The 16,235-nt window shown below is 39.8% G+C and overlaps 1 protein-coding gene across 1 annotated transcript in view; it reads right to left on the bottom strand.

The window, feature by feature from the left end:
- LOC120538509 (pro-neuregulin-3, membrane-bound isoform-like) overlaps positions 1-16,235 on the bottom strand; it is an 822,431-nt gene that overhangs the window by 5,110 nt on the left and 801,086 nt on the right. The window contains exons 6-8 of the mRNA XM_039767928.1: positions 11,169-11,277; positions 9,615-9,736; positions 4,436-4,621 (exon numbers count right to left, since the gene is read on the bottom strand). Of these exons, the coding sequence (XP_039623862.1) occupies positions 4,436-4,621; positions 9,615-9,736; positions 11,169-11,277 (417 nt within the window). The remainder of the gene's footprint in view (positions 1-4,435; positions 4,622-9,614; positions 9,737-11,168; positions 11,278-16,235) is intronic.

Raw genomic sequence — 16,235 nt, 5'->3', positions numbered from 1 at the left:
AAAAAAAAATTTAAGAAAATTTCTTTGTAGGTAGAAGAAAACTTGACTTATGCATTTAATGAATCAGTGAAAAGTTTAATTAATTCATCAGTAAAATTCCGATTAACACTACAAAAACTTTTGATTGTTGTGCTGCGTACTTGAGCTGCCACAATTCATGTGTTGTGACTTGCCCATTTTTCTTTGAAGCAAGTTACCGACATTCGATGGGAAAAGACAAGCCTCGCGCCGAGCCTGCATTTTGTCGTGCATGCACCCTTTGCACGACCGGCAGAACCGGGCCTGACTGTAGTGCTCTCCCCTGATGCCAATTTGCAGAGCACAACCAAAGATTCAAAAATACAAATTCATGTAACATTTATACATATAAGCACACACATTCATGACTATAAGATATCCTTGAGCATATAAAACAGAAATACAGCTAAAAGGACATCCGAATAAAAGAATAGCATGGAAACTTGTCAACATTAGAGAAAAAAAAAAAGATGTAAGTTGCAAAGTAAGTAGAGAAAGTGAAACTCTAGGGGTTCCTTTGAAATAAGCCTATTCAGAGTAAGGCTGACCTAAGCCAAAAGGTCTTCTTGCCCATTTACTGGCTTAAGAAGTAAACAGGGTTAGGCATAAAAGATAAAATGAAGTGATCTTAAATAGAAATCAGCAAATTTATATTTAAATGTGCAGTAATAAAGTAATATAAATATATGAGTTGCTCCATAGTAAACAACCTAAGATCGAATATTAGAGAAATGAAGCAATCAGAAAATATGAAACTTAAACAAAACAATAAATTCACTTAACAGTGTGACCAGAGAAAATAAACCTCTAAGAAACCACAATCCTCTGGAATAAGCAAAGACTCCTGGCTTCCTACAGTGTCATAAAGCAAAGGCAAGGGTCAATAACTGTTCAAATCTAGTGATGATCTCACGTCAACATTTATGAGGTCAAAGGCCCTCAACCGTTCTCTTGTCGCACTTCACAGTGTGCAATGTACAATTCACAGAGTTTTTTTATGTGCATCAAGAAGAATGAAGCAACCCAGTATCAGGTTGCAGTTCCGGCAGTATGTTTGTCAGAAATGGTATGTGTAATAGAACATTCTATATTCTTGCACAGTCTTTTAAAACTAATTATCAATTGCTACACTTTTTTTCCACTCTAGCTCATGTCACGCCAGATTGACCAAAGATACAGTACTACTGACTGCCCTGACTAATCCAGCATGTCTTTATTAACATTTGTTTCTTTGATACATTTTAGAATGGCTTGTCTGCACTGGACACCCTGAGTTTCCTGTTTACTCTCCAAATGCTATTTCCATGTTAATTGGGATACATTATATCACATGGCATTCTCAACTCTGCTTAATCCATTTCGGAATCACAAGGACCACAACCTATCCAAATAGTGTATGAAAGAGCGCTTCCACAACTGGGTACACTTATTCATGCTTCCATAACAGGTCAATTTAGAATTGTAAATTGAACTGCCCTGAACATCTTAGGGGAGGTGAGAGGAAACCACGTGGAGAAAGCACAGGCATAGGAAGAATGTGCAGACTGCACATTGACAATGTTCAGGCATGCAATTACAGCCCAGGACACTGGATATGTGATTCACCAGTGCTATCTTTTAGTAATGTTATCAGGCTTAGGACCAGCACTATACACTCAAGATTCTGGACATACAGTGTTGGAGCTTAATACTATACCAGCAGGTACTTTTACAAGCATTCCATCACGACACATTCTAATTGGTCATCCTCAAATGCCCACTATTTGGAAGTATAATTTGTTCGCTCAGATACAGTGTATCCTGGATTTCCTGGTGACCCATGACAGCCTAGCTGACCTAACCTACCATATTTATCTCCTGCCACTGATCTTCATTTTCTGGGCTTCCTCATGGTGACCACTGTAGTAGTTTATGCTACTGGGCCACTTTGTTGGTGCTATGCAACAATCACCACACATTATTGCAAGGACCCACTCACTTTGTGGGCAATGTTTACATCAGCCAGATTCTAAATATTGGCTTACAAGTCTGTTTTATGCCATCATCTTTTACTTAATTACTGAATACCATATGCTGGATAAACAAGTGCCAAACCCCATTTCTGAAAAGCAGAGAGTGAAGGAGTGCTGAAATAAGAAACTCAGTCATGCTGCAACAGTATCATCTGCTTCCATAATGTCAAAGACAAAGATACATTAAGTACCTGTTCCGAAATCTGAACTTCTTTTAATACTTTTAGCCTTGGCCGTTATACAGTGTTTAGGCTTTTTGTCAACCCCTTACCCCTTCTCATTTTGTATTCAGTTTCTATAGCAACCTAGTCTAGCATTTGAATATAATTACCAAAGCTAGAATCTTAAAATAGGTCAAGTTTGCCATCAACTCCCTCTCTCCACAGCCCCAGGACAACAGAGACACCAAAAGAGATTTACCGAATGAGTAAAGCTGAAGTTTAAAGAAAAATCTTCAAGTAGCCGTGCAATATGTTAAGCAAACACCTTTTCCCAACCCTGGGATTCCCTTCTCAGTAAAAAGTAATAGAGTTCAGTACAGAAGCAAAAGAAGCTGACACTTCTCCACACTTCTGAATTTTCTATGATATGCAACACTGGCAATATCAATCTGGTAGTGTTCACTGGCCTCTCTGTGAATTATTTGGCTGTTGTGCTGTGTTTACTGTGTGAGGGGATACATATTTTATTGTAAAACCTCACTGATGAATGGTCAATTCACATCACCTTGGCTCTAAAATTTGAAAAATGTTGTTAAGAAGAAAAGAATAACTGAAAAAGCACAGAGACTGAAAAACAGCTCCTGAGAACTGCTTCTGTTGTTAAAACGGATTGCCTTGTATGCCACTTGCTTTATCACCAAGGCAGGACTATTGACCATCTTTACTGTTGACTGCCAGTCTACCTTTTCTATGAAAGCTGGATTACTGACAACATTTAATTTGAATGCTTTGCCTGCTCTTGCTATAAAGGCTGTTTTATTTTTTTTATCAGATTTACTCTGAATGACGGCGTATTTATGTCACTAGAGTTCAACTACTGGTCATAGTAAGTTAAGGGTGGAGTGGTGGCTCTGAGGCTAAGGATCTGTACTGGTATCCAGAAGGTTGCTGGCTCAAATCCTTGTTACTGCCAAAAGAGATCCTACTCTGCCAGGCCCTTACCCTGCACTTACTCCAGGGTCGCTATGTAATGGCTGACCCTGTGCTTTCTGACCTCTACAGTAGGTGGTATGTGAAAACTAACAAATTCCTAATACAAGAAATTGTATAAGGTGAAATAACAAAAAAAAATTCTACCATGAGTACCATTCTGCTCTGTACTTGTCATGAATGCTGGTCTTTTGACAAAGCAAATAATACTGAATAACTTACCATGTCATGAATTTTTGACTACTGACCAGATTAACTATGAATGCCAGTTTGGTCTTGAAAGCCACGAAGGGCAGACATACTTACTGTACATAAAGGCTGGAATACTTACCAGGTTTTCCCTAAATGGCAGTTTGTGCTTGCCATGAAGGGTGTGCTATAGGCAGATTTACTTTAAGTGTTAGCCCTTTGCTATGACGTATGCACTGCTGAAAAAATGTATCCTAAATGCCAACCAGCACTCTCCATAAATGCTGGCCCTTATCAGTGAAGGTTAAACCACTACCAGATTGATTGTGAATGCCATGCTCCTCTTGGCATTGATGCTTGTCTACTGACCATATGTCTTCTAAATGCCAGCCTGCTTTTACCTACAAGGCTAGACTGCTACCCAGACTTACCACTAATGCCAGTATGTTTTAATATTAAGAACAATAAGATGTTGAGGCTAACCATTGTGCCAGCCTAACACTTGACATTGTAGGTAAACTGCTAGCCAGACTTACCTTATGCATTATCTTGCTGTTGTTGCTATTAAGGCTGGATTACTTATGAACTTTATCATGAATGTATATCTACTATTGCCACTATGTTATATCAATAAGACTGAACTTTTGAAAGCCAGTCCGCTCTTGCCAGCAAGTTAGGACCTTGCCCAGATTAGCCTATTATTGCACCTTGCTTTATCAATTTGTCCTGATTACCTTTATGTTTTAACAGCTAGAATGAAATGATGATAATGGTTACACCATACATCACTAGTATCACTCTTATTATTTACTACAGGTAAACCTACAAAAAAAGATGAATTTTAATATCAGCCGTGCTAAAGAAAATATCTAGTCATTATAGTAATAACTGAGAAGTGATTATTGGTGTATTACTTTTAGAACAATTAAATAATTAATTAGTGTCTGCTTCTAAAAAAGATCTACTTTCACAAAGCTCAGTTTCCAATGCTTGCATTGCTTTGATTTGCTATGGCATTGCCAAAGCACATTTTAGACTGCAGAGAGCACTGTTTTCATTTCTCACCTCCTCAGAGCCAGAGCCTCTTTTTCTGTAGAATCCACCTCTTGCAGATGCTGGTAGGAGGGGCCAGAATCCCTGCTTCCTCCAATAGGATTAAGTCTTCCCCGAGGAAGGGGTGGAGTCCTGCGGGGAGCGGTCCTGTGTGGAGCTCGGCTTCGCTCATCTGGACTGCAGGATGCTGAAGAGCTCCTGAGCAAAAGCAGGCAGAGCAGAAAAAAAAGCTGTGAATAGCAAAGTCCCTCTGCATTAGAGGGAGGAGGAGGAGGAGGAGGAGGAGCGCCTGCAGCAATTAAAACACTGTCTGTGTATGGAGGGTAGCTTTCTATACTGCCTGGCTTTTCTGTTTTTTTCTTCTTCACATTTCTACTTTGAATACAGCCTTGCTGGGTATCTCTATTTATATAGTTAAATTCATGACCTGCTGCCTGTCTGTCTGCATACCTTTCTTATTCTGTCTGTTTGTCTGTTTGGTGTGTCTTCATTTCTCACCATGTCTCTCTACCTATCAATTTATCTTATGTGCCTGTCTGCCTAATTGTCTGGTTTCTCTGTCTATGAACTCCACACTGGTTTCCTGCAGTTTAAGTCCAGCTCACTCCTTATTTTTCTATTCGTCTTTTTCAACAACTCTCTGGGGTTGTATAGTTGCACAGTGGTGAGTGCTTCTGTTTTACAGCTTTAAGAGACTGGGCTCAAATCCCAACCTTGCTACTGCACAAAGCTGCACATTCTTAGTCTCGGTACAAGTTATCATACATCTCTGTGTGTGCTAAATTAATTTGTGATTCTATAATTGAACCCAAGCATGCCCTGCAATTACTGGCATCTGAGGTTGGTTTTGGCCTGGCAACTAATGTTGCCCAGTTAGGCCTCAGGTCCCTGTGGCTCTAAAACTGGACTTAGCGGTTTCATTAATTGGAGAGATAGTTGTTTTCTCTCAGAATTAGCCTATATGTTTGGTTTCTTTTTATCATCTTTTTCTTTGTCGTAAAAGAGTTCACAGTTTGCTGTTGAAATTATCCGCAGTGACTATAAAAAGCATTCACTTCACAGAGGTTTTCCAATTTTATTAATACGGTATATTGAATCATGGTGGATTTAATTTGACTTCTTTGGCAATGATCAATAGAAAAATATCCTTTATTGTTGAATTGAAAAGTGATTTAATTTAATGTGGTCTTTAAATGAATTACAAATATTGTACACTCAGTTGCCCCAAAAGCTGGCATATTGTAATCTGTTCAGTTAGCCAATAAAAGGTGTAATTTTGCTTGACTTCTCTCTGCATCCGTAATGGGTAACATGGTACAATACCCTTCTAGCACTACTACAAATATTAAACACAAAATAATTGATCACATAAGTATTTACCCCTTTACGTCAGTAGTGGGTAAATGCAGCTTGGCAGGATTTCCAGCATTGGAGTCTGTGTGGATAGGTCTCTATCATTGTTGCACATCTGGACACTGCAATTTTTCTACATTCTTCTTTGAAAAATCTGCTCAAGCTCAGTGAGGTTGTATAGGGATTGTGAGTGAACTGCCTTTTCTTAAGTCCATCCATAAATTTTAAATTGGATTAAAACCAGTACCAGGTTAATACCACTCTAGGATATTGTTATCCATCCATCCATTATCCAACCCGCTGAATCCGAACACAGGGTCACGGGGGTCTGCTGGAGCCAATCCCAGCCAACACAGGGCAGGAACTAATCCTGGGCAGGGTGCCAACCCACCGCAGGACACACACAAACACCAAGCACACACTAGGGCCAATTTAGAGTCGCCAATACACCTAACCTGCATGTCTTTGGAAAGAAACTGGAGTACCCGGAGGAAACCCACGCAGACACGGGGAGAACATGCAAACTCCACGCAGGGAGGACCCGGGAAGCGAACCTGGGTCTCCTAATTGTGAGGCAGCAGCGCTACCACTGCGCCACTCAGATATTGTTATTCTTAAGCCATTTCTGTGTAGCTTTGGCTTTATGCTCGTGGTTGTTGTCTTGCTGGAAACACATCTTCTCCCAAGGTGCAGGTTTCTTGCAGACTGCATCTGTTTTTTCTTCAGGATTTCCCTGTGTTTTGTTGTATTCATTTAACCTTCTACCCTCACAAGCCTTGCAGGAACCTGCATAGAAGTATCAACACAGCATGATGCTGAATACTGCCATACTTCAAGGTGTGTTTTTGATAATGTGCAAACATGGCATGTAGTCTAATGCCCACAAAACTAAATTTTTGTCTCCTCGTATCATACAACATTGTGCCAGCTGACTCCAGAGTCTCCCATACATTTTCCACCAAACTCTAGTCACAATGTCATGTGCATTTTTTTAACAGTGACTTTCTCCTTGCCACTCTCCCATAAAGTAGTAACTGGTGAAGAGCATGAGCAAAAGTTGTATGCATAGTTTCTCCAATCTCACCTACTGTAGCTTTTAATACTCACAGGAATCCACTCTCAATAGTCTTCTTCTTGCAAGGTCACTCAGTTTTTGTGGATGTCCTCCTCTAGGCAGATTTACAGTCATTCCACACTCTTTCCATTTCTTCATGATTAATTTAAATGAACTCCAACGAATATTCAGTGACTTGGATATTTTCTTGTCTCTGTCCCCTGACTTGTGCTTTTCAATTTCTGTTTCACAGAGTTAATTTTAATGTTCTTTTGTCTTCATTGTGTAGGTTAGGCCAAACTGAACCTTCAACGTACAAGTGCATTGATACTACCGTTAACTGAAATCCCTTGACTACAGACAGATGATCTCCGTTTAACTAATTATGTGACTTCAAAAACCAAATATCTCCATTTATCTTATTATGTGACTTCAAAAAACAAATATCTCCATTTATCTTATTATGTGACTTCAAAAAACAAATATCTCCATTTATCTTATTATGGGACTTCTAAAATCAATTGGCTGCACCACTGCTGATTCAGGCATGCTATTTTAAAGAGGGTGAGCACTTATGCAATCTATTATTTTGTGTTATAGATTTATAATTAATTTAGACCACTTAGCAAAGATCTGTTTTTACTTTGACATGAAACAGTCTTTTACTGTTGATCAGTGTTAAAAAAGCCAAACTAAATTCACTATTTAATATGTGAACTTGTAATCTGGGTGGATATTTTTTATAGGCACTTGTGGCGGATGGCTGGGGCACTTGCCCGGCTGGGATGCCTTCATACTGGAATGACCAGGGGAGGAAGCATATCAGGGCATTGCCTCCACTGGAAGGCTAGATGGAAACCCCCTTGTATTGCAGCAGTGCCTTGCACTCCCAGAGGGCTCCATGGGACTTGGGATGTGCTATAGCCATGTTGGGTTCCTCGGACACTGCCAAGGGGTGATGCAGCTGCTGCTGTGCCATTATGGGCAGCTCTTCCACCACACCTGGAAGTGCTGCCAGAAGTGGAAGAACAAGCACCTGGAGCACTTCTGGGTGCATCATTAAAGAAGCCAGCAGACAGTACTCCGGGAGCCAGAGTCGGGTGGGAGAAGACAAAGCTTGTCTGGAGGAGTAGAGGAAAAAGAGAGAGAAACAAAAGAAGAAGAAATTGGTATTTGTGCTGTGCTGTCACTGTGCTATATTTGCCAGAAACAGGAGAAGGTGTTTCCCATGACGGAAAAAGAATAAATAAAAACATGTGTGCTTGAACCTTTGTCCCACATCTGTCTATGATGGGTTTGGGGGCAGTATGTCCCCTGGTGGTCCACACACTTTATATTAGAGCATATGCCTCTATGTGACTGTGTCTGTCCATTTCTTTCTTTCCATTTTCTTTCTGCTTATCTAAAGTACCTGCTATCTACTTTTTTGTCTGGATAGCTCTTCTTTTCATTACTGGCGGCCTCTGTATCTGAATCAATTACTCTTAATTTTTAGTAGCACCTGTGGCGGCTGGCCCGGACACAGACAGGCAGACACGTTCATGTCACCCACAACACGTTTATTATACATTATTTACAAAGTCCAGTGCCACACAAACCCCACAAGTCCCCAATGCCTTGCTTCTTCAGGCAGCCTCTTTGCCTGTCCTCCAAGACCTTGTCTGTACTCCTTCCGACTCCAGCCATTGTCTGAAGGGAGGTGGCCCCTTTTATAAGCACCCTGATGTGCTCCAGGTGTGTTCCGGCAACCTCCTACCGACACGCCCCATTGTGGCTGAAGTGCCGGCTGCATCCCCGTAAGCACTCCGGGTGTCCCTGCTCTTCTTCCCCCCAGCACTTCCAGGTTTGGCGGAATTGCTGAGGTCCAAGGTCTCCAAGGCATTGGGGCGCCCCCGGCGGTGACCACGGGCCCCTACAGGGTAGAGCTTCAAAGCTCTGTACCCATGGCCCCCAAAAGAACTAGGGTGGTTGCCCCCACATGGTCTGGTGAAGGCGTAAGCCCTCCTCCAGTCCTCCTGGGCGTCCCAGCCAGGTCGCCCGCCATCTCCGACACACCTTTCGACCTTTTGACTGACGGTAAGAGTATAGCTTTGTCTTTGGCTCTCTTCTTGTCTCATGTGGTCATCATTATTACAGTAAACTCTGTCAGCCAATGAGTTCACTGAAGACAAACCTTGATGTTCTGATAGGGAGGTTAATGGCCAGGCAGGTGACTTATAAGACACAATGGAACACTACTTTGAAGGATGCCACACCAGACACTAGCATGTCCTGCATGGAACCACTGGCTTAAAGTAAGCCTAAACTAGGGATAGTTAAGGCTTTGGGCTGAGGAAGTTCTGCAGTGTATCCATTTCTGTAGAAATATCCAAATTCCTTGTACCTGAGTATGCTGTCTGAGGGTGCCAATAAGAAGCAGGGCCAATTCAAAGTAGCTAGGACAAGAGTGACTGCACTGGATTACTAAAAGGATGGCAGTGCCACTCTGATTTTAAGGGAAATATTAGTAATTAAATAGTTCTTGACTTGCACGATACCAGTGTAAAGCAGCTACCCTATCAGGAAATGTATGAGAGAATATCCAGTTGAGGAGTTTTGAATATAGTAGCAGGCTGAAACAAAACAAGCTGAAAAGGACAGGAGCTTTGAATGCTTTTGAGGAGGAAGACTATGATGTCAGTCTGCTTATCTACCTTCATTATAACACCCTCCACCTCCACCTTCACCTACATCACCATCAAGTACTATCCAAGATGTTCTTTATGCCATTTTGGTCCTCCTTACCTGGGTGACTTGCCAGATGCTGGGATCCTGACATGAGTAGAAGGAGCTCTACTGCTTTGTGAAAATCTTAGCTCTTGAACACCACTTCCAGGTGCTGGAGCTGATCCTGGGGACTTGCAGTACTACCGGGATCCAGACAATGTGGATAAGAAGGAAAAGAAACAAACAGACAAACATCAGATATGCACAGATTATGTGAAAGCTTTCTGCTGCTTTAGAAGAGAGCTTCTTCAGTAGACAAGAAGGTTACTATCTCTTCATCAAGAGAACAGCCCTTAGATTAAATAGGGTAGAACTAAGGGTACATAAGTGAACATATGAGAGAAACAGGGGAACATATTGGAAAACTTCTATTACCCAAATACTAATATGAATCTGTCACTTAAAAAGTGGAAAACCGATTCCAATACCCCTCTGCCACATTTGCTTTCCCTCTAGAAAAAGGCTTCTCTTACTAAGAAGCTGAACACAATGCAATTGTAAAAAGACATTTTAATAACAAGTTTCATTTCTGCATCTAAATTTAGAAATAGCGAACGTCTGCTATACAATAACCCATAGTATAAAAAAAAGCAAGCTACGTGCTGCAGAATGGAATTTGTGCTATGCTAAAATATCCCGAAATATCATTTCACCCCAAATGTCTCATTTCATAGGTTATGCTTTCAGCATGCAAAAATATTGATGTATTCATTTGTAGAATCAGGCACAGTAATGCAGAGACAGGACTCTGCAGGATCTGCCAATTTCCCCAACTCCATGAGCCATTATTTGCCAATTTTTCACAGATCACAGCTACAATGCTTCACAACCGGAGGTGATTTTTTACAGATCACTGTGACAGAGTTTTGCATCTGTGGGAAATTTCATAGATCGCTTTACCACCCGGTGGCAATATTTGCAAGTGTATGCCTACGTCAGTTACAATCAAAGATTTCTACTGCATTGTAGATCAATGGTGTTTTGGTCAGGCACATTATCAATGTGTTGCAGTAGAATCTGATGATGTGGCTCAGATTGTGGCAGCAGAGAAAATAACCAGAATTTCTTGCTCATTCCTCTGCCATGACTAGCAGTTTAGGGTTTAGTGTCTAGACTGGTACTTTTTGCTCACTTTATCTATTTTTTATCATCATCAAAAAAATGTGCATTATTTTATCATTTTTCACCATTTTCATTTTCCATAATAAAGTAACTATTGAATGCTTTGCATGAACAAGCAGAAAAGAGAACAGAAGATCAAGTTTGTCAATCTGTACTGTATTTACCCTGCTAGGATTACACTAGTTAACCCCAGGGGAAACAGAATAGTACAAACAGAAAAGCACAGCTTAGAAAGATTTACAAATTTAAATTCTTATATTTTACCCTAGAGTATGGAACTACAGGGAATGTATGGAGGTAGCTGCATAAACAGGTAAAAGCAAGGTCACAGCCTGTGGACAGCTATGAGAAATGTGAATACTGATTTAAACTGTACGCTATCAGCACATGGTTAATTAATATGTTTATATTATTTTTAAAAGTGGCTTCAAGTTAAAAAAAATAACTTACAATTTGTAGATGCAGGGCACACTGTGGCCGGACGCTGGCAGTATTGAGGCTGTAGTTCTTAATGCTTCGACTCTCCTTCAGCTGGGCCTCAAGCTTCTCTCTCCGTCTTCTAATGAAAAGTCACAATGAGAAAAGACAAATTATTAAGCCATTCTAATTTATATAACAACTTGCCTAATGGAGAAAACAACAGATTTTACCAGAAAGTTCTTATGTAATCTATGAAGAGTATGTCTTGTGTCTGCTGTGACTTCACCTACCAGTCAGGGGTGGTGTAAAAATGACTAGAAATATGCATTACAGCAGACTGGTGCTAAAATTCTCAGCATTATTTTTCAGTTCCTCATATTAGTAAATAAGATATGTTTGGAAAATTGTAACCAAAGGTTTATTAAAAATTAATTTTTCCCTAAGAATTAAATCATCATGAAGAGAGTATTATAAAGGTCTGATGCTCTTCTTGACACCATTCTCCTTTAGTAGCCTTTGACAACATGGTTCTAGCTTCTGGTCATGGGGAAGAATAATTGAAGGAGAAAATGTTAAAATGTTAACCTAGTTTGGAAGTAGAAGACCTCAAGGTAACTGAGGGAAAGACCAAGATGATGGCTATAGGTGAAGTGGCAGTGGGCATGGAAGAGATGGGAGCATGGCCACGAGGAGTGTGTGGTAGATGTGTTGGATGAAACTCAAGCCAATGCATTTGTTGTTAGATATGGATGTATAAATCATATAAAGATATTAAGTGTAGGGACAAAGTATGATCTTATGTTGCAATAAGAGTGTGAGAGGGGTGTAGAATGGTAATGTATGTAGTAAGCGTAAGTCTAGTTATTAGCAATGCAGAAGAAGAAGACATTAAGTCAGGAAGTATTACTGCTTAGGTAACCTGTTGAGTGCAGATGCGAGTAGTTTTAGAAGTAGTAGTAGTGGTATTGTCACATGTTTGGAGTACACTGAAATTCTTATTTGCATATCTGTACAGGCGCAGATGTAAAAGTGAAGTTGAGAGGTTCATGGAAGAGATTCCAGCAGTTGTGACTTCCATTATTCCACTATGACTTTTAAAGGAGACTCTCTGGCTTTGACATTAAGGGTTCATGAAAGCTGTGAGAAATAGAATAGTATGAACAGCTGCATTCACTGTTTTTAATAGCTGTTTATCAGCACTAAGATGCAAATTACAAATGAATCATTGTTTCGATGGTTTCAAAGTTCTCCATCTAGCATGTTTCCATGTACACCGTGAACTATTTGGTTTAAAAAAATATTCAGAAGGAAAATGAAGAGAAAGTGAAGGACTACAAAATTAATAATTATTTTTAGGCTTCAATTAATCATTATTTTTAGGCTCCAAATCTGCAATATAAGAATGGCCTGACATTATTAAAGCAAGACATTAAATAGGAGTTCTTATTGGCGGATTTTTTTCTAATTAACTTAATGGGGTGTAACAAAAACCTGCAGTTACTGTGGCCCTCCGGGACTGACGTTACTCACCCCTGCTCTATGAGACCAAGACATGGCTGATGATGGTGAAATATAAAGCAAAGATGGGAAAAGAGAGCTCTGAATGATCTGATTGATGTGTTAAGCATCTTGGAGGTAAACAAAGAGGAGTGCTGAGTTAAGAAAAATAAGTGATAGGTGTTGTGCCTGACAAGAAACAGACTTAAGTGTTTCAATCATCTATAATAATAAAAGGCAAAGCCCTCACTGACTGACTGACTGACTGATTGACTGACAGACTCACTGACTCATCACTAATTCTCCAACTTCCCATGTAGATAGAAAGCTGAAATTTGGCAGGCTTATTCCTTACAGCTTACTTACAAAAGTGTAGTGGGTTTCATTTCGAAATTCTACACGTAACGGTCATAACGGTCGACAATGTCCGCCATGTTGAACTTTCTTATTTATGGCCCCATCTTCACAAATTTTTGTAGGCAGCTTCCCTGCGCTAATCGAAACCGATGTACTTACTTATTTCGGTGGTATGACGCCACTGTCGGCCGCCATATTGAATTTTCCAAACGTCACTAATTATCCAACTTCCTGTGTAGGTAGAAGGCCGAAATTTGGCATGCCCATTCCTTACAGCTTACTTACAAAAGTTAAGCAGGTTTCATTTCGAAATTCTACGCGTAACGGTCATAACAATCAACAACGTCCGCTATATTGAACTTTGTTATTCATGGCCCTATCTTCACGAAATTTGGTAGTTGGCTTCCTAGCGCTAACCGAAACCAATGTACATACTTATTTCGGTGGTATGATGCCACTGTCAGCCGCCATATTGAACTTTTAATGGAAACCGATGTCCGTACTTATTTCGTTGGTATGACACCACTGTCGGCCACCATATTGAACTTTCCAACGTCACTAATTCTCCAACTTCCCGTGTAGGTAGAAGGCTGAAATTTGGCAGGCCCATTCCTTACAGCTTACTGACAACAATTAAGCAGGTTTCATTTCGAAATTCTACGCGTAACGGTCATAATGGTCAACAACGTCCGCCATGTTGAACTTTCTTATTTATGGCCCCATCTTCTCGAAATTTGGTAGGCGGCTTCCCTGCACTAACCGAAACCAATGTACATACTTAGGAGATAATTATTCTACACAGGAGCATTATAAGAATGAAATGCTTAAGCCCTTCACCTATGGTTCTGCATGTGAGTTGATGGCTGCCGCTGAATTGTTCGGTTGTTGCTTTCAAGTGTACCGAAATGGCCAAATATTTTACACCTTTCGACAACCGCCAATGCCTCTTAAACATCTTAGATTCACAGGTGATGATTTCAGTAGTGGACACTTTGATGTTTATGAATGTTTAAACTCTCAAAAGCTGGATGTGATTTTATCGCTGAAACCGGTTGTGTGCTTACAACGCTTGACAGATGCCGAATGTCACTTCAATACAACAACAACAACAACATTTATTTATATAGCACATTTTCATACAAACAGTAGCTCAAAGTGCTTTACATATTAAAGAATAGAAAAATGAAAGACATAATTATAAAAAAATAAATCAACATTAACATCGAATAAGAGTAAGGTTCAATGGCCAGGGGACAGAAAAACAAAAACTCCAGACGGCTGGAGAAAAAATAAAATCTGTAGGGATTCCAGACCATGATACCGCCCAGTCCCCTCTGGGCATTCTACCTAACATAAATGAAACAGTCCTCTTTGGATTTAGGGTTCTCACGGAAGGGCTTGATAATTCAATACAACAAATCCTGAAAATACTGTCATAATTGAAACAAACCATGAAACAAGGGGGGGCCAAACTGGCAACATGGTATACAAAGAGATCCTTAACAAATAATTATTGGCATATTTTCCCTCGGTTTAAAAAGGTAAAATTTTCTTCTTAATAAAAATTTTAATGCAGTACTTTGCCGCTGCGAAGCGCGGGTATTTTGCTAGTGTTGAATGAAAAGCAAATGATGTTTGGGTGATGAGGTGCACCAGGATGGACAGTAGGATGGGGATGGAGCCCAGAAGGAGGGTAAGATGTGGTTAGTGGTGGTGTCAGATATAAAAAATGGATTTGATTCCAAAGCATAACCAAGATCAGAGAGAGTGGAGAGAGAAACAACTAGCTAACCTGAAAAATTGCCACTTAATGGTAATGTTGATGGTGATAGCAGTGAATAAAATACATACAGTTCTATACTTCCAAAGATACATATGTCAGGTTCATTGTTCTACACTGGTTCCATGTGAATGACTATAGGTGTATGTCTGTATGATTAGGCCTTAAAATGGACTGGTGCCCCCTCAAATGCCTTTTGTCCAATGCTACGGGTTAGTCTTTAGGAATCAAAACTTGCTCTTAGACAATGGATAAATAAATGAAAAATTAACACAACCTGCATGTCTGTGGGACTTGTATTCAAACTTGTTTACAAAGACAAGAAGAGACCATACAAGCTCTGCATAGACAGTGAGCACTCATTGATTCAAACCCATTGACTTGCAGCTGTGAGGAAACAGTCTTAGGCCAAAGATGGTTCATTTACAAATGCAGACTTGAGTCATGGAAATTTGAACTCATTTCTGCATAAAGCAGGAACCAGCCATGGATAGGATTAATCAATCATGGATCAGTTGATCTTTATTTTATATAGAAGCTTTAGCAACATATATTATTTTAAGATTCTTTTCAGAGAAGATTACAATGAATTATAAAATTAAAAAGCAACAACACAGCAAAAAAAAAAGAAAAGAAAAACAAGTCTCACTCAGATTTTGACATTTTCTAATTGTAATTTGTAAGACAGAGAGAAAGAAAAGCCAGAAGTTTTCATTCTACTGGAACTGCTTATCTATATTTTGCAGGGCGCTGCTGATAATGTTAGAATGGAAGTCGATGGTCTCATTAACACCATCTAACTAGAGTGTCAAAAACCCAAATGGCACCTTCAAAGTCAAATCATTCTGTAAGGTAAATCTCCAGGAAAATGTGAATGCCAATTTTGACAGAGTATATGACTCCGTTTTCCCTTAATTTAATGGTAGGTATATGAAGTGAAGCAGACAGCTTAAAGGCATGTTAAAGCTGGACACATTTTTTTTCTGCTGCTTTTACAGGGTTTACAGTGATTAGTCCATTGACCGTATAAAATGTGGGTTAAGGCTGAAAATTGGTGCATGGCATTGTAAACAAATTGTGTGATTATAAGGAGGATTTTTTTCTAATCCAGCAAAGAAAATTTAGATCAAAGTAAAATTTGGATAAACAACCTACTCTAAAATTCTCCTCGCTATACTGCTGCTGTCTCGACATACATTAAGTTTTTTTTTTTGTAATCATCTTTAAGCAGCATGATGGTACTGTACTGCTACATCGAACCACCACAGTCTTGGGTTCAAATCACTGCATGCTCTTTTGTGTCTAGGTTTGTTTCCTCTTTGTTCTAATCCCAAACAGCCAATATGCATTAGTATTGATGGGTGGCTCATATTTGGCCTGGTATAAGTAGATGAATCCTGTGAAATGCCAAGAGCTGTTTTCTGCTTCTTACCTTATGCTGCTAGAGTAGGCTTTAAGCTTCC

The sequence above is a fragment of the Polypterus senegalus genome, chromosome 1 (genome assembly GCF_016835505.1).
Source record: "Polypterus senegalus isolate Bchr_013 chromosome 1, ASM1683550v1, whole genome shotgun sequence".
In the NCBI taxonomy this organism is placed as follows: Eukaryota; Metazoa; Chordata; class Cladistia; order Polypteriformes; family Polypteridae; genus Polypterus; species Polypterus senegalus.
Note: the sequence above shows the minus strand (reverse complement) of the source record. Positions and strands in the feature narration are given on the sequence as shown.